Source organism: Ursus arctos, unplaced genomic scaffold, assembly GCF_023065955.2.
Source record: "Ursus arctos isolate Adak ecotype North America unplaced genomic scaffold, UrsArc2.0 scaffold_14, whole genome shotgun sequence".
NCBI lineage: Eukaryota > Metazoa > Chordata > Mammalia > Carnivora > Ursidae > Ursus > Ursus arctos.
The window spans coordinates 33,131,362-33,148,663 of NW_026622808.1; the positions used below are offsets into that span (position 1 = coordinate 33,131,362).

At 59.8% G+C, this 17,302-nt stretch overlaps 1 protein-coding gene across 4 annotated transcripts; it reads right to left on the reverse strand.

The window, feature by feature from the left end:
* Positions 1-4,129: 4,129 nt before the first annotated feature.
* On the reverse strand, positions 4,130-17,247 carry MST1R (macrophage stimulating 1 receptor). 4 transcript variants are annotated; one of them, XM_048227212.2, is made up of 20 exons: positions 15,716-17,247; positions 12,691-12,879; positions 12,482-12,610; positions 12,136-12,306; positions 11,423-11,583; positions 10,893-11,058; positions 10,643-10,779; positions 10,070-10,231; positions 9,881-9,974; positions 9,513-9,722; positions 9,264-9,410; positions 9,022-9,184; positions 8,750-8,833; positions 8,459-8,671; positions 8,016-8,096; positions 7,683-7,864; positions 7,454-7,563; positions 7,018-7,183; positions 6,465-6,601; positions 4,130-4,704 (listed from the first exon to the last, which is right to left on the reverse strand). In XM_048227212.2, the coding sequence occupies exons 1-20, from the start codon at positions 16,943-16,945 to the stop codon at positions 4,449-4,451; spliced, it is 4,188 nt and encodes a 1,395-aa protein (XP_048083169.1). In that variant the 5' UTR covers positions 16,946-17,247; the 3' UTR covers positions 4,130-4,448. The 4 variants fall into 4 exon arrangements, with proteins under 4 accessions (XP_048083169.1, XP_048083168.1, XP_044240797.1 ...); XM_048227211.2 differs by having other exon boundaries at positions 8,459-8,674; XM_044384862.3 differs by having other exon boundaries at positions 8,459-8,674; positions 9,513-9,725.
* Positions 17,248-17,302: the final 55 nt, after the last annotated feature.

Genomic DNA, 17,302 nt, shown 5'->3' on the forward strand with positions numbered 1-17,302 from the left:
TCTCCCCCTTTGAAGCGGTGGCTCCCCAGCTTGGAGGAGCACGTCAGCAGGACTGATGGCTGGCTGAAGCTGGCACTACCACAGAGGCCAGGAGTGGAGCTGACTCCTTTGGGGCCTCTAAGTCTCTATGGTCCAGGCTGCACAGGTGGGGCTTAGGACATGGGAAAGTGAGCACAGGCTTCCCAGCTGACTGAAGATCTTGTGATCCTGTGATCTTGGCTGCCAGCTGCTTTGAGTCCCCTGCCTTTCCTGAGATGTGCCCAGATCCCAAGTGCCCAGTCCAAGACTGAGCATAAGTGTGCAGGTGGCTTAAGCGACCTGAGAGGGAATGGAGAAGAGAAGGAAGGCAAAGACGCCCCTGGCATTGGGAGCCTCGTGTGCTCCCTCTGCCTCTGCCCTTGCTGAGCCCCAAGGATGCAGCAACTTCCCTCAGCTCCCACCACGTGAGTTCAAAATAGGAACCACCACGGGCCTCACATCTGAGCCTCCGCTGAGCAACAGGGAGACTGGTGAGGGCCCAATACCAGGGTCTCCTGTCACCTGCCCAGCCAGGGCAGGCTGTCAGGGCCGTAAGTGCCTCTGTTTCCCTGATAAGGTCAAGGCTGCCAGATGGGTGGAGTAGAAGTTGCAGGGGAATGAGTAGCCAGGGGAGGGCACGATCCCAGAATGGTCCTGGGATTCTCATCCTGCACAAGGAGTGTGATCTGGGTGCCTCCCTTTACAGGGCAGTGTGCCCATCCCTGCTGGGCTTAGCCTGAATGTCCCAGAACCAGGCACGGAAGATGCTCGGGGCATTGAAGGAATAGAGAACAAGAGGCAGAAGCTGTGGGGAGGCTCAGGAGCAGAGCCACCCTCCCTTACAGAGCCTGGAGCTGGGAGTTCCCATCCGGGATGGACCGCTGGGGCTGGAGGGCTCAGGAGAAACAGTCATTTCTAAGGGTGTCGGAGGATGTCGGTGTGAGGTGGCTGGGATCCAGGGGCCACACATATGGACTGAGCGGGGTCAGGCGAGCTCTGCCAACTGCTGGGGATCTCCTGCCGAGCTTTGGGCCAAGGACTCCCACCAGAGGAGGACCAGGTGTGGAGGCCATGGCTCCAGGTCACCATCCTTAAACCTGAAGAATCCAGGCCACCCAGGAAGCTACCACAGCCAGATGTGACTGTCACAGCTGCCCAGGCTCCTCTGGCATCTACACTCACTGGTCAAACACCCTGGCTGCAACAAACCCCAGAGGAGTGGCAGGAGGGAACAAGGCTCAGCTGGCCCCTCTGTACCAGATGGAGAATGCTGGGGCCCTTCACGGACTCCTCCCCACTCCTCTGGGCCGGTTGGACCCTCACGGGGAGCAGAGCAGGGGCTCTGAGTGAAGAGATGCTCGGATCTGGGGGTCTTGCCAGAGGGGAGTTTTCCAGCCCAGCACGGAGTAAAAGGTGCTCTTCATCAGGGCCTGGTGGTTGGGGCTCCGTGCTCAGCTACTGATTTCGTGACTTCTTCTCCCCAGGCAGAGGCAGGAAGTGTGAGATGATGTCTGGGCCTCTCTGAGCCTCAGACACTCCCCGCAGCACCCATGCCCCCCCACCCCACCCTGGTACTGGGGGTCCTGCTCTCTCCATTAGGTAAAGAGAGTTCATTTGTGGAGTAGCACCATTCGTACACCTGTGGCCTCATGGGCTGCACAGAGGAAGTGACTGGTGAGGCCAGTGTCCCAGAAGATCCCCAGGTTTGGAACGAGGCAATACCTGGAGCTCTCAGGTGTGACCCCAGAGGGCCTTGGGATCCCTGGGAAATTTCTCTGGAAGGCTGGGGTTGAGGCATGAGGAGGATCTCAGACCAGACTCATGGCCCCCCATCAAAGCAGGTCGGTCGGCCCCATGCCTGCTCTCCAGGTGCCAGACAACAGTGACACCAATGGGCAGTCAGGAGGCTGTGAGTCATCTGTGGCTTGCTTGGGCCCAGCTCCCATCCTGGCCTCCCTCCGACCTTTACTGGAACCTGCTTGCCCCCAGCCCCACTGGGCCGAGATAGAGGGGGATGAGGCAGGGGAGCGGGTACCTTCTCTCCACAGCTCATGGTAGAAGACCGGACTCCAAAAGCCCCAGGAGAAGCCTCTGCTCACCCCATCCCACCCTAGTGGCAGGCCTAGGCCCACCAAGGCTACCAGCAGCTTTCCCCCTCACCCACCACGCCTGACATACTCCTCAGGCCTCCCCCAGGGGCAAGGCAGCTCAGTCTTCACCGGCCCTGGAAGCCATTGGAAACTACCTAGCTCCCCTAGCCCATCTGGGGGCCTGGAACTAACCCTCACTTCCTCTTCTCCCTGGGGGGCCCCGTCAGGAATTTGAGACCCTGAAGCCATCCAGTTCCTAACACTCCAGCTGGACCTGCAACTGCAACTCTGAGGATGGGGCTCAGAGCTCGGGGGCTGCAGCCCTGGGGGGAGGAGGGGCAGCTGTGCCAGGATTCAGGGGCTCAAGCACCTGCTTAACTCCCCTCTCTGGAGAATCCTGGCCTTGGAGGCCCTTGGCTCAGAAATATGTCCAAAGCCCAATATTGTGGCTGCACAGAAAAGCTGACACCCCCTGAGCTGTCCTCTATCTCCCTTCTCTGAGAACCCTCCCCTGGTAAGCTCCCCTCCGAAGCACAGACCCCCTCTCTTATGAGCAGATAAGCCAGTGGTCCCTGAACTTCAGAGGCTCAGTGGGGAAGGAGCCTCAGTCCAGCTTCAGAGAAGCCCCTGGGCCTTCTCCTCACTCCCCAGCCAGGGCGGGAGCTCTTCAGATCCCCAGGATGAGGTCAGGGCGGGAGGACTGCAAGGTGGAGTGATGGAGACAGCACTTTCCCACTAGGATGGGGACTACAGCTGTTGGGGTATTCTAGGACATTCCACTCATCTAACCTCAGGGGTGACACAACTGAGTCCCCCCCACCCCCCACCCCCCACAGGGACCAGAGGTCTCTGGCTGAGCATGCAAGGCTACAAAACTTCCTCCAGGTCTGAGTGGGGATCAGAGGTACAGTGGTAACCAGGCAGAGTCCATCTCTACCTCTCCAGAACATAGACCCCTGATCTTTGGAACCCTGCGCTTGAGCAGAAGAGCCTCCTTTTAAGCTTTACCCACATGTCCTCAGGGTCCTCAGGCTCCCCATGGCAGGGCCTCCTTTGGCCTGAGGCGAAGAGTAGGCAGCAGTATGGGCAGAACACCCCTGGGCAGTTCCAGTCCCAAGGAAACCCCCACTCTATTTACCAGGGAGCTCTTGCTCCAAACCCAAGGTTCCAAGTGTGACAGGGCAAAGAGCTGGGAACTCACAGGAGAGGGAGCTTGCTCCCCTTAGGGTGAGTTGGGGTGTCCCAACTGGCAGGATGGAGGCCACAGGGGTTCTGAGCAAGACAGAGGAATGACCTGGGCCCAGTCACTGGCATCCCAGCTGCCCCCACCTTTAGCATCCAGGGTGTGGGGGAGGAGCAGTATGAGGAGGAAACTGTCCCTGCTCTCCAGTGGAGTCTGCCCCTCTAGTGGCTATTGTGCAGTGGCCTTGACGAGTATAAATAGCCTGGGCAGTCTAGCATCTTGGAGCTGGTGCCTTGAAAGTGTGGAGCTGAGGCCTTGCTGCTGGCTCATCTCAAGGCTGCAAGGGCAATGCTGGCAGGACTGGGGGGCGGGGGGAGCTGGTCTCCATGTCCTGACTGTGTCTGGGGGGGGGGGGCTTGCAGGTGCAGCAGGGAGCCCTGAGAAGGGCTACAAAGGGACAGACGTGGACTGGGCAATGGGAGAAGATATTCTGGCTGCTGCTCGCCGGGGTACTCAACCCACCCCTCTTGGTTCCATCAAGAAGTCCCTAGGGCCCTGTAACCTGGGTCGGGGGGCCTTGCCTTACCCTTCCTGTTCCCTGGAGCCTTCTTACTGACCCTACCCCTTTCCAGCCTTGGAGTCTTTGTATGTGCTGCTCACTTCCCCCAAAACTCTCTTCCCCCACCCCTGCTTCTGGCACAGTTCCCACCTGACAGGGCCTTAGCAGAAATGTCACCTCCTAGGGAGGCTTCCCTCACCTCTATTCTCTCTCTAAAGCTGCCCTCCATTCCGTCAAAGCAGCCTGTCTTTCTTTCATAGCATTGACCACAATTTGCACTTGGGTATTCGTTTGTTCATTTAGTAGTTCAGGGGCCAGTGCCGGTGCGGTCACTGTTGAGTCTCCTGTGCCCAGCAGGCTGAGCACACGCCGGGTACCCTATAAATACTCATCTCATCGAGGATCACCCCACTGCTCCCACTGTGGAGTGAGGGGCCAAGGGGCCCTGCTCCCTCGGGTCGCCCCTGAAGGTTCAGGGGCAGGGACAGGACAGAGGCCGGCTTGCGCTGCCCCGGCCTGGGAAGGCCCAGAGGCAGTTTGGGATGAACTTCTGGGCTGCTGGGCAGGTCCCATCCCCAGGGCCTGCCTAGGGCTGAGGTCACGTGGGCTGCGGTGGCTCTGAGAGAGGCCGGGGCCGAACCGCACTCCTGTGCACAGGTGTGGTCTGCGACTGTTCCAGGGGCTTGTTCACCTCATCCGAGGCACCGGGGCCCAGGTTCACATAGGCTGCAGGCAGCTGCACGTAGTGGTCCCCGAGCAGTCTGGCCACCACGTGCTCCACGTCCTCCACCAGCGCCGTGAAGGTGGGTCTCACCCCGGGGTCCGCCGCCCAGCAGCGAAGCATCACTGCATACCTGCGGGGGGAGGGGCATGGCAGAGCGCGGCACAACCCCAGCTGGAGATCCTGGGCTGCACACCTGCTGTTAATCCCGTGGCAGGCCACACAGGGATGAGAACAGGTGACGGGGCCTAGTGGGGAGCGTTGCCCAGTCAGGGGCGGCTGTTCTCAGCGTTGCGATTGAGAGTCCAGTCCTGCCTCCCCACCCTGGCAGAGGTCCAATTGCCCCGAGGGTTAAGAGTTTGGACTCCCATGCCCTGTGACCTGAACAATGGGATCTTGGGCAAGTTCCTTAAGCTCTCTGTGCCCCTGGATCCTGCCCTGATCACAGAGCTGTTGGGGCAGAGGGTAGGAGGACGCCCGTAAAGTGCTTAGCTTAGGGCGCAGCTCACGAGTTATCACAGTTCTATCTTACATCTTTTAGGAAGGAAGCCCGTTCCAGTGAAATGGGGATTAAAAGTCCTGAGCCACAGACTTGGGGGGTGGCGCCAGTGGCACTGTGATTCCCAAGCAGTGTGTGTCTGGGTTTGCCTGGTGGGTCCTAATACATGCCTCTTTATCTTGGAAATGCCGTCCCTGCCTCAATGACACTAAGTGCCCTACACACAATGACCTCCTGATTCTCGGACTCTCTGAGCGTGGTACTGTCGTCATCCCAACTTCACAGGTGAGGAAACTGAGGCCTCAAGAGGAGAAGGGACTTGGCCTGGTCTAGCAGATGCTATGGCGGTCCACCTAGATCCCCTCTTTCTTCCCCCAGAAGAGCTGCCAGCTCTTGCCTGAGCCCTCCCTAGGAAGTGCTTTAGGCAGAAAATAGCGGCCTTCCCCGAGCCCTCACTGTGACCAGTGACTTATTAACGTCTAGTCCAGGGACCCGGCCCCTTGATCCAAATTTTGTAAAACTCCGAAGAGCCATCCCAGATCAAGCAGCCCCCGTGGGATGGGCTACGGCCTTGCTGCATTGCCCAGCTTCCCCCGCGGCCCAGTCCTGCTTCCCTGGTCCCCAGTCTACCAAGAAACCCCCCGTACATATATCCCCAGCTCTGTACATATATCCCTGTACATACAGCCCTGGGGGCAGATGGGCGGTTGAGATGACTTCCCTTACTTCAAACCAGATGCATCAGTGAAACGAAAAAGATCAAACCCAAGGCAGGCAGGGCCGGAGGAAGGCTTACTCATACCGTTTCAGAACACAGCCTGAGACAGGAGCGTCAACTACCTTTACCTGTGACCTGGTTCTTCCTGTTCTAACCACAAACACCTGGGCACAGGCGAGGCACGCGCACGGCTCCTGGAGCTGAACCCTGGCACAGACCCACTGGGCAGGCACGGTGACGAGGCAGCCGCCACCATGCCTTGGGAACAGGGAATCTGAAACTATATTCAGGAGGGAAAAATTCTGATCTGGAGACGTGGAGGGGGCTGGTGTGGGAGCTAATGGAACCCTTCCTTGAGGTTAAGTGAATGGAAAAGATGGAAAACAGGCCCCCTTGGCGGGGGTGGGGTGAGAGGAGTGCTGAGAAATCAAATCACTGGCCTCAACCCAGACTCTGAGTGGGGAGTACCGTTACCATGGCAACCATGATATCCTCCCAGCACTCAGCCCCAAATGGGGGCGGAACCAGTCCACAGACGAGGAAACTGAGGCCCAGAAAGGGGCCCTTTCCAGGTCGACCAGAGGGTCAGTTGGAGAGCCAGGAGAGAGCTCTGTCTCTTGCTCCTCCCTCGTCTCTGGGGCCCAACTCCCTCCCGCCTCCACCTCCACATACTCACAGAGAATTGGGACAATACTCAGGCTGGGGCAGGCGCCGACCCTGGGCCAGGAATTGAGGGAGGTCAAAAGGGTCAATGTGGGGGTATGGAGGGGCGCCCCGTGTCAGCAGCTCCCATAGCAGCACACCAAATGACCACTGTGGGAAGGGGAGAAGAGACTCAACTCTTACCCCAAATTTGGGGGGAGGTGGGCCCCCCCAGGTCCTCTACCTCCCAAAGCCCTCCAGCTGGAAATCAATCAGAGCCCGCTCCTCAGTACATCACAAGCCTCTTCCCTCAGTCTCTTCTCACCACCGAACCCTGCCCAGAGTTGGGCCTCGGGAGGCCCTGCCTGTATTGTCTGCAAGAAGCCAATGAGCTCACAGCCCCCTGTTGCCCTGGCAAGAGGAGTCCGTCTTAGACCTGCTCCAGAGGCGGGCCAATGGGCTGTGGGGGGCTGCTCGGCTTGGGGATTCCCGGGACTCAGAGCATCAGCTGGAGCTGAACGGGCGAGGCCAAGTGCTCTCCCAGGACACAGAGGCCTTGTGGGCTCTGGGGCAGGTGGGGGCCTCACCACGTCAGACTTGGTGGTGAATCTGTAGGTCTGCAGGCTCTCCAGAGCCATCCATTTGACAGGGAGGCGAGCGTGGCGGTGCTGTCGAACACTGTAGTACTCCTTGTCCAGGACATCGCGGGCCAGGCCAAAGTCAGCCACCTTGACAGTGAATGACTCATCCAGCCTTGGGTGGGGGAGGGAATCACACTCAGGACTGGCCCCCAGATGGGCCCTGAACCCATCTGTTGCAGGCCTTCACAGGGCTTCAGAGCCACAGTGTCCGATCTAAGCCTGCGCCAGGAAGATAGGAAAACTGAGGGCCAGAGAAGGGAGGCCATGCCCAGGGCTGCAGAGCAAGGGCTAGAGTGGGGGCCCTTCCCTGAGGTGCCTTTAGGCAGTTGCACACCCTGGTGCCCTGCCCCCTTGCTTCACCCCAAGCGCTCTGGCCCCTCACATGCAGTTCCGAGCAGCCAGGTCCCTGTGCACAAACTTCTGCCCTGCCAGGTACTCCATGCCGCGGGCGACCTGAAGGCCGAAGCTGATGAGGTCCTTCACTGTGGGATTCTGGGGGCCACAGGGGAGTCGGTAAGCAAGGGCTGAGCAGCTCATCCCAGGCCGCTGCCCATGTCTCCCAACCCCCTCCCCCTCCCCCCACCCCCCCGCCGGGCCCCCTCAGCACCGACCCGCTGCGGTGAGCGGATGAACCGAAGCAGGTCTCCATGGCGCATGTAGGGCAGCAGCACACGGGGCAGCCCTGCCGGTGGCAGCACGATACCGATGAGAGCCAGCACGTTCGGGTGGTGCAGACCGCGCATGAGCAGCCCCTCGCGCAGGAAGGCCTCTACCTCCTGCACCTCTGTAATGCCTGCGGAGTGGCTGGGGTCAGGCTCGGACCGGGGAGACCCTCTGCCAGGGTCAGATGGGGAAATGGAGAAGAAAGGTCTCCTGCTCCGGGTCACTTGGCAAGGTGGGAGCACAGCGGGGACGGGGACCCTCCTGGCCTCTTTGCCACTTACGACTCAGCGACTTGATGGCACAGTGGATTTGATTCTGGTCCTCGTCTGTGTATTCTCCATGATAGACAACTCCAAAGTGGCCTGGTGAAAGGGAGATGGTGAGGGGACCCCAATGCCCTGGGTGCACACCACGCCCTCTCACTGGCAACCAAACCCCAGAGCACCAACTGGCCAATCTGACATTAAAACCAAGCAGCAGGTACGTGGTGACAGAGCGTGCAGCCCACCCATGCCCCCCTAATCCGCACCAGAATCCGCTGAAGACAGAATGAATTCCTATCCCACGGATGAGCAAATGGAGGCTCAGAGATGTTCTGTGATATTCCCAAGGTCACAAAGCTTAGTGAGAAGGCCAGAGCAGAGTCCTGCCTAAATGTCCCTTGAGCCCATGCCATCTCAGGACTCCATCTGTGCCCCAACCCCGCCTGTCTTGGCCCCCACACCTTTGCCAATGACTCGGTCACTGTGGGTGACCACCCGCTCATGGGGAATCAGCACATCCTTGACCTCGGCCAGGAGAGCAGAGTCCAAGTCCCCAAGCTGGATGGATGCTGTCCGCAGCAGTGGGACGCAGGACCCATCCCCACTGTCTGAGGAGGACGCTTTGTGGTCCCGGGGGGTGGCATCTGGACCATCCAGACCGTCGGCGTCAGGGGCTGCTGTGGAGGAGACGGAGTGAGGGGATTGTGGAGCAGAGCACGTGGCTCCCCCTTTCAGCGCTTCCCCTATCTCACCAAGGTCATTTCTGTAGTCAGAGCCCGAGCGGAGCACAGGCAAGAGCACGGCTCCGGCCGTCCGGTCCAAGGATGCCAGGTCACCTGGGTTTAGAGACAGGACCTTGGAAAGACAGCCCTTGGTGGCCAGCCTCTCCAAACTCCTAGAGGTTGCCTTGTACCCAGGGGGTGTGGGCAGACCTCCAAGGCCTGGGCAGAAAGAGGATACAGGGCCTTGGAGATGCCATGGTTTGGGGGTACAGACTGAGTCGGGAGAGGAGCAGAGAGCTCACCTAGCTGTTTCCTCCGCCGGTAGTTGAAGATCAGTGCAGCGGCCAGCACAGCCACGAGCAGGAGCAAGGCCAGCAGGACTCCGAGGAGTAGCCCCTGGGGCACCCTCTCTGGGCCTGGTCGTACCACCCTGCTCAGGATGTGACATTCACCATCCACGCAGACCTGGGGGCAGGTAGCAGCTCAGGCCCAGCTTGCAAGCCCTGGCCCACGTCTCCCGTAGAAGGTCAGCTGAGCTGCCTACCTGCAGGGGGACGCCGTCCTTGGCAAGTTGCAGGGAGGGGGGCAGAGGGCAGATGACCACATCTCCCCGGAGCTCATGCTGGCAGATCTTACCATCCACGGTCACGTTCATATCCACACAATCAGCCACCGCGCCCAGCCCAATATACTGCAGAGACAGTCATGAGGACGGGCCAGTGCCCCCATCTCCTCTGGGCAAGGCTTCAGCCCTAACCCTCCACCGTCCCTGCCCGCCATCCCGCACACTGACCTCAAACTTAACGGCATGCTCCTCAGGCTTCAGTGGGGCCAGGTCAGTGCTGGGCAGATGGGGTGGGGGCAGGAAGCGAAAGCCGGGCAGTGTGAAGCCAGCAGCTCCATCTCCCCGGGCAGTCAGGTTCCCTGTCACCCACCCCTGGGGGCTTCGGACCACATATTCAGGCAGGTGGCATGACTGCTGCTCCGGGGACTGCTTCTCACACTGCTGGGACCCAAGCAAGAGTGGTTAGCGAGGCGTTCCTCCTCCCGCCACCCCCGTCTCCTCAGCCCAGCATGGGGTAGAGCTGGAACTCAGGGGACCCATCCAGCCTTCCTCCCTCCTGGCTAGTGCCCGCCTGGCAGCTGCCCGTGCCCACTCACCCTGTTTTCCACTGCCCTAAGCCCATCATGGAATGACAGCACTAGGCTCCATGCCGAAATCAGATTCTGGCCGTGGATGGTGACGCGGGAGCCACTGTGGAGGACAGCAGTGTGGTGGGCTTGGGGTGCTCTCTTGGGCCAGCTCCCTCGTTCCTAGGAGACCAGAGCGGGCAAGGGGGTGGCACTTACGTGTAGCCACAGTTGGGACTGATGCCCAGCACAACGGGGTCTTCCAGGTAGAGGAAGTTCCAGGAGCCGGGCACCACAGCGCCCCCCACCTGCAGGCGAATGGGAACGCTGGCCGTAGTCGCCCCAGGGGGCGTGGTACATAAAAGCTGCCCCTCGCTGACCCTGCAGAACGGGGTGGGGGACTGGGCTCAGGATCACCCTCCGTGATGGTCAGACCTACCTTCTCCAAGAGTCTGCCAATCCCTCCCAGTTCCTCTGTTGGTCATCCCAACCTGCCCATACTCAGTGGGTCTATTCGAAGATAGGTTCATTAAGTTTTCCAAGAAGGTAGGGCGGGAACAGGTTCCCCACAGCCTTGGTTGGAGCTAATAAACTTTGTGACGGGCTCTCTCGCCATCCCTAAACCATCTCCAGGCTGGAGGGGGCAACAGACCCTTCCTCCTGGACCTGCTCCCTACACTGACCATGTGACTGAGCTCTCTCTCTGCCCTGGCAGGATCCAAGTCCCACCTGGTGAGGGCTCCCCTGGGTGGGGCCCTGTAGCTTCCCCTCCCTTGGCCTGTTGGCACTTACCGTTCCAGTGGGCACTCAGTCCCATTGACCAGCACAGCCTGGCTGGTGCCTAGAGACAGGCCCTCGCCTTCAAGGGTGAGGCGGGTGCCCCCTGCCCGTGGGCCAAAGACGGGCTTTACGTCTGTCAGCACCGGCTCCTAAGAGGGTATGGAGGTGGCTTAGCTTGGAATAAGAGGCCTTCCACTCCAAGCCCTTCCCTGCCCATGTTGCCCAGCTGGCCAAGGGCACAGACAAGGCAAGGTGGCCTCACCATAAAAGAGAAGCCTTGCAGCATGGAGGCGCCCTCTATCCGGAAGTGCTTCCCTGGGGGCATGTTGGTCACGGCGAGGCTGATGTTGGCGGGCCCAGCTGGCTGCGTGCTCAAGGGCCCCACCTCACACTCGAGCTCCTCTACAAAGTCTTTCCGGGGCACTGGTCTAGGGCACCAGGGGAATCCAAGGTTAGTCAGGGGTCACAAAGGCTTGGCCACATGCCTGCCACATATCACAGGTCTCCTCTGAGCCTAAAGATGGCATCTCTTCGCTCCTCCCCTTCCTCCAGGGTAGGCAGGATCTGGTGAGGCAGGGACCAACTTTGCCCAGTTCCACGATTCAACAGATGGGTAGGGCATAGACAGGCTCAAGAAGGGACAGAGATGTCTCCTCAGACACCAAGCAGCCAGAACCACTGCAGCTTGCCTCCCACCTCCTTGCCCCCAGTAAGCAGAAGCCGGGGTCTCAGAGGGGAGGGACTGCTTGGTCACCCCTGTCAGGGATAGGAAGGGCAGAGACCAGGACATACCTGAGGTTTGAGTTGTCCTTGGGCAGCAGTCGGCAGGGACTTTGGCCCACGGTGACCTGATGGGTGCCTTCATGCACCAGGTCAAGAGGGTGTGGGTAGAAGTTGGAGCCGCACAGGGTCAGCCTTGTGCTGCCCCTTCGGGGTCCACTCTGCGGGTAGAACTGAAGAAGGGGAGAGAGCCTGAGTCTCTCTGTGGATCAGGGCCCTCAGCTGTCTGCTTTCCCGAGTTTTCAGTCATGCCCCTTGCCTGCCCTCCCTCCAGTCCCCCAGGGCACTCGCTAGTCCTCACTCGGGTATTTTCCTGCTCCAAGTCTCTGCATGTGCCATTCCCTCTGCCAAGAACACCCTTCTTGTCGATATTGAGGACACTGCAGGCCTGAGGATCACGGTTAAGACATGCTGACCCCCCACCTGGGTGGCTCAGTTGATTAAGCTTCGGACTCTTGATTTTGGCTCAGGTCATGATCTCAGGGTTGTGAGATCAAGCCCCATGTTGGGCTCCACCCTGAGCCGGGAGTCTGCTTAAGATTCTCTCCCTCTGCCCCTCCCCCACTCGTGCACAAGCACATGCTCTCTTTCAAATAAATAAATCTTACAAAAAAAAAAAAAGAGTAACTGAAAGAAATAGTATTAAAAAAAAAAAGACATGCTGAGCTCCAGCCCAGGCCCAGCTTGTCCCACCCCTTACCTGTGCCCTGCCAAGCAAGCCATACCTCAGTAAGCTCAGGTGGGCAATGGTCCTGTTGCCAGGAGCCAGGACACTCCTTCTGCCGGCCACACACGTCCCCACACCAGCCACAGCCCATGAAACGCTGTGCCCGCAGACAACTCCCACAGGTGAGGAAGTGGCGGCAGCCAGGGCCCTGGATAGGCACCTGGAAGACCTTGGAGCAGCAGACAGTTGGCTCAGGGGTGGTGGGAGGGGGAACCAGGCCCCATAGACGCCCTGGTTGTTGTAGATCAGGGTGGTGAGACCTGTGTGTCAGTGCTTCCGGGATTGGATGGAGGGGCTACGCTCCCACAGCCCCGGCCCCAGGCCTGACCCCAGTCCCACCTTACCTGGTCCCCAGAGGCAAAGAACAGGTGGTCTCCAAGGCGACTGACATCTCGTTGCACGGGCTGCCCATTGGTGCCCAGTGAGAAGTTGGACACATACAGCAAGTAGTTGAGAGATCTAGCCAGCTCCACCTGGGACACGTTAGCTGTGAGCAAAATGGAAGTGGGTATGGGGACCCAGGGACAAGAAGCCATGGAGATGGGGGTCCTACCTGTAGGATGCGCCCATCGGCTGTGCCCATGTGGGCCACTGTGACATTCTCAAGGCGTGTCACGTGCAGTGCAGTGACCTGCACTGTTCCTAACAGCCCGTTGAAGAGGTCCACACGTAACAGGCTATCGCTGACCAGCAGAGGGAAGTGATGGCAGCTGGCGTTGAAGCTGGGAACTTCCAGGCCAGGCTGGGGAGGGTCAGGGAAGGAGTCAGGGCTCATCAGCACACTCTGACCCCTGGTGACCTCTGTCAGTGATCACAGCATCCCAAAGCCCCATCCCTTACCTGGCTTAGCTAGATAAGGCCCCACATCCGCCACTTACCTGCCCCCTTCCACCTATGGGTCTCTCAGAGGCAGTAAGGCCAGGAAAGAAGTCGCAGGCCAGAAGACTGGCTTCTTCTATGCCTTGCTCTGACCTGCCATGTTCATTCTGATAATGAGAGTCTCACAGGCCCAACCCCATTCTGTCCTCACAACCTCCCTGTAAAGTAGTTGCTCTCACCAACCCCATTTCGCAGACAAGGAAACAGCCTCAGAAAACATTTGGTCACTTGTCCAGGGCCTGATAGCCTCTCAGGAGAGGAGCCAGGTAAGAAATCTGAGTTCTTGACCAGAGTCCTCTTCCGCCCCCTGCCGGTTATGCCCTGCACTTCAGCTTGGGCTTCCGTTTCCTCTCTGGCATAAAGTGGCTAAACGCTGGAGGTAATTGAGCCACCATGGGACTGGTAACATGGTCCTTCTCCGTGAGATTCCAGAGATCTTCCTGCACCTCCAGCTGCTACCTGTATCCCCTTCAGGGTACAAAAGGGAAAAACCAAGGCCCGAAGGCTAGGCCCTGATTGTGAGACACCTCTCCCCTGCTCTTAACAAGGTGTTTTGGGGACTGCACTCAAGACCCCAAGGCAGGACTATGGAAGGTTCTGGGAAATGAGATCAGGGTAAGAATGCAAGGTATTGGAGCTGAGAGCAAAGCGCAGGCAGGTCTCAGTAGCCCTAGCTGCTCGGGACCTTCCCTTACTAGCCCTGAGTCTCCCGTCAAAGCAACTATGCTTAACCTAGTGCTTGGAACTTGGTGCTGATCAGGAGCCCTGGGGGTGCAGAGCTGGGCCCAGAAACTCCACACACTCTTCGTCTGTAGCCTGGGCGGGTGGGAACTGGGACTCTGTCCTCACTTGAGGCGGGGACAGGGGCCTGGCTTTCTCCGGAAGCCATCCAGGTGTTTTCAGCATGACTCAGGGACAGGTGAGGCTGAGGGGTGGAAAAGGGGCCCTACCCCAGTCAGGGCCACACCCCTGTCTGCTTGCCCCTGGGTTCCAGGGCCTTAGCTCTGGGTTTCCAGGCTTGTCTATGAGCCCATGGCCCGTGAAAACATGACTCAAGTGTCCAGTGCCCCACAGAGGAGGGTGACTGCTCCAGACTTGAACCCTCCTTGAGCCCACAGAGGGCAGGTGCCAGATAAGAGCCCCACAGGCTTCCGGATGCCAGCCACAATCACCACACAGTGGGTGTGCTGGAGGCTACGTGCCCAGTCCCCGAACAAACACAGCACAGTCTGGTTCATACACCTCCCAGGGGCCTGGCCAGCTTGTGAGCCATCTTGAGATTAGTCCTCTTGGAACCTGGCACTGCCAACTTGTGCTGGATGTCTTCTGACCTACTGACCACTAGCCAAGTCAGGGAGAGGTTTGGACTCCCCAGGGGGGGAGAGAGAAGGGCGGGCAGGGCTGCCCAGGCCCAGACGAGGGCTCTCCACCCCTAGGGTCTCCTCAACCCAGAGGGACTCTGCCAAGGGACTGAGGCTGGAGATCCCCCACTCCTCACTGTGTGTAAGTTCTCCTCCCACCTCTGAGGCATCAATAAGAGCTAGAAAGGAGTCAGTGGAGAATGTCATAGAAAGGCCACAGGGCAACCAAAGACTTGACAGCAGTGACTGTGAGTCAGCTCACTGAAAGACCACTCATCTAATGCTGTTCACCCCGTTGCCTTGGTTTAATCCCTTATAAGCTAGGGTAGGACTGTTTCAATGGCTCTAAAGTGTCGGTTTGGGTTTTATCCTCAGCATCTTAAAAAATGTCCTGTTTGTCTCTGCTCCATCTCCCTGACACCATGGCTGGAGAGAACCTGGGTAGGGTCTGCTGGAAAGAGCCCCCAGTTCAGCATGAGCTGGGAGACTTCCTGCCTGGGGTGGGAAGGGAAACTGGAGCAGGGCCCCAACTATAGTGGAAAAAAGTCTGGGACTCCTTTGTGGTGAACAAATTCCAACCACCCCCTCCTAAGGCTTTACTCATCCCCAGATGTTTACAGTTGCTTGCACAAGACTGGGGTGAACCTCCTGGAATTTACTAGAGCCAAGCCGCCTCCACCATGTCCTAGGTCCTCCCCACAGAGAACAATCGGGGACGAGTGTGTCAGAGAAGCCCAAGCCATGCAGGCTCTCAGACAAGCCCCCAAACTTCCAAGGCCCAGGAAGCTTCCTGAATTGGGGGTGGGGTGGGGGCTTTCTCTGACATCTCCTGCCCCACCCTCTTCGGGGAGCAGAACAAAAACGAAACCGTGTTGGTGAGCAGCTGTATCTGCGTGACTCTGTTAGCATCTGCCGTGTGGGGAGCTGTATCTCTGTATATGTCCCTGAGTTTATGTGTGGTGGGCAGGTAGGAGGGGATCCCATCCTTCTACCCGGAGTTGGGCAATGTGTCTGCCAGAGACACTTGTGATGCAATCTGGTTCTCACACAATCTGGGAAACTACCTAAAAAATCAGAGGCCATGGTACCTGAGAGGGTGAAACAGCAAAATGGAGGAGCAACAGGGGCTAGCCTGGCTGGGAGGTGAACCTCCGGGGTAGCCTGGGCTTGGCTGACCGCCCCCCCCCCCCGCCCCGCACCCCCAGCACCACTCTGCCCCGCTGCCCCCAGCGCTAAGGAACGGGGTGGAAGATAAAACTTCTCCGCTCCTGCCCTTTCCCCTCCCAGCGCCTCCCACTGCATTCAGCTCACAGGTGAGGGTCCCTTCCTTCTGCTCACCGGGTTGGGGCAAAAACTGTGCGCCTGGAAGAAGTCGAGGCCGCGCCGCATGCCTTGGGGGGCAGGAGACTCACAGCAGCGCTTCACGCCCTGCTCGATGACAATGTCCACCAGGTCAATGGGAAAGGCACAGACGACAGAATTGGGACTCACACCAGGGCTGCTGTCTCTCCTAGCCGTGAAGACTCCAAATAGCACTTCCTGGCCCTCCATGATGCTCAGCTCCGTGGCCAACTGGCTGCCCACGGGAGCGGTGTGGGCGGCTCTCAGCACCGGGTAGGGCTGTCCTCCCTCGGAGGCCCCGCGGCGCCGGCGTTTGGGCGCGAATCGGCAGTCGAGGACCAGCTCACGGTAGTCAGCCAGCTCGGGCTCAGCGGCGCTGAGCCGAGCCAGGCGCGTGTGCAAGGCGCCCGGGGCGGCTGTCACACTGGCCCGCTGCACTGTCAGGAAATAGACGAAGGCTCCGGCGCGGAAACTGTACACGTACTCAATAGGGTAGGAAGCGAGGTGCTGAGGCAGCACCGATAGTGCTGCAAAGCCGGGTGCGAATCCTGAGGCATCAGCCTTGAGGCGCCGGATGGACACTGAGCGGGGGCTGAAGCTCGCGGCCACCGTCTCGTCCAGTGAGGATGCTGCGTAGAAGTAGGAGGCATGGCCCTGCTCAACCACAGTCACGACAGTGCCCAGAGGGCTGGCCACACAGTCAGGGCACTCCTCGGGTTGGTTGTGATGGGCGGAGAAGAGGCAGACTGGTGGCGCCAGGTGCAAGGCTGTCCCCCGGGGCTCGAGCTCGTGCAGGAAGCAGCGGCCATGCAGGCTCGAGCCGCAGCTGACCAGTGCGGGCAGCGCTGGCTCCAGTACCAGAACCTGTGCATCTGTGTCTCCCTTTAGGCCGTGGGGGCCTGGGCCACAGGCCGCACATGTCTGGCAGCCAGGGTCCCCAACAGGGCCCGTGGCCAGGCTCTCTACTGGCTGCAGGCCAGGCCCAAGCACGTACAGGCGATTGCGTGTCGCCACGAACACCGCACTCCCGTCCTCGCCGCCCTCGTAGGTCGTTATGGCCTGTACCGGACCTGTGGCCGAGAAGCTGGGCACCTCGTACTCCACGTCAAAATCGCGCAAGGCGGTGAAGGGGGTGCGGGGGCACTGCCAGGACCTTACGGCCAGCAGCGGCGGCAGTAGCAGCAGCAGTAACAGTGAGGGCTGCGACGGCAGCGGGAGAAGCTCCATCGAGGCCCAGCTGGGGTTCCGCAGGGACTCCTGCAGGCCCGGGCCTGGCTGGGAGCCGACTCGAGGGAAGTCGAGGCTGGGACCCGCGTCCAGAGCCGGTCCTGAGAGCCCTCGGGCAGCTCAGCCCCGCCCGGGGCTACCGTGATGCCCAGCGCCCTCCCCTGCCCTCGGGTCTGAGCACCTGACACCAGGTGGACACACACACACCGCCAGGGAACAGAGAGGCCGCCTCACCTGCCGTCCCAGCTGCCGCTCCAAGCCCGAGCTTAGAGCAAAGTCGGCCCGAGGGCGCCGGGAGGGACGGGCGGGGCCAGGGCCTGGGGGCGGGGCCGTGGGCGGGGCCTGCCGAAGGCCTGG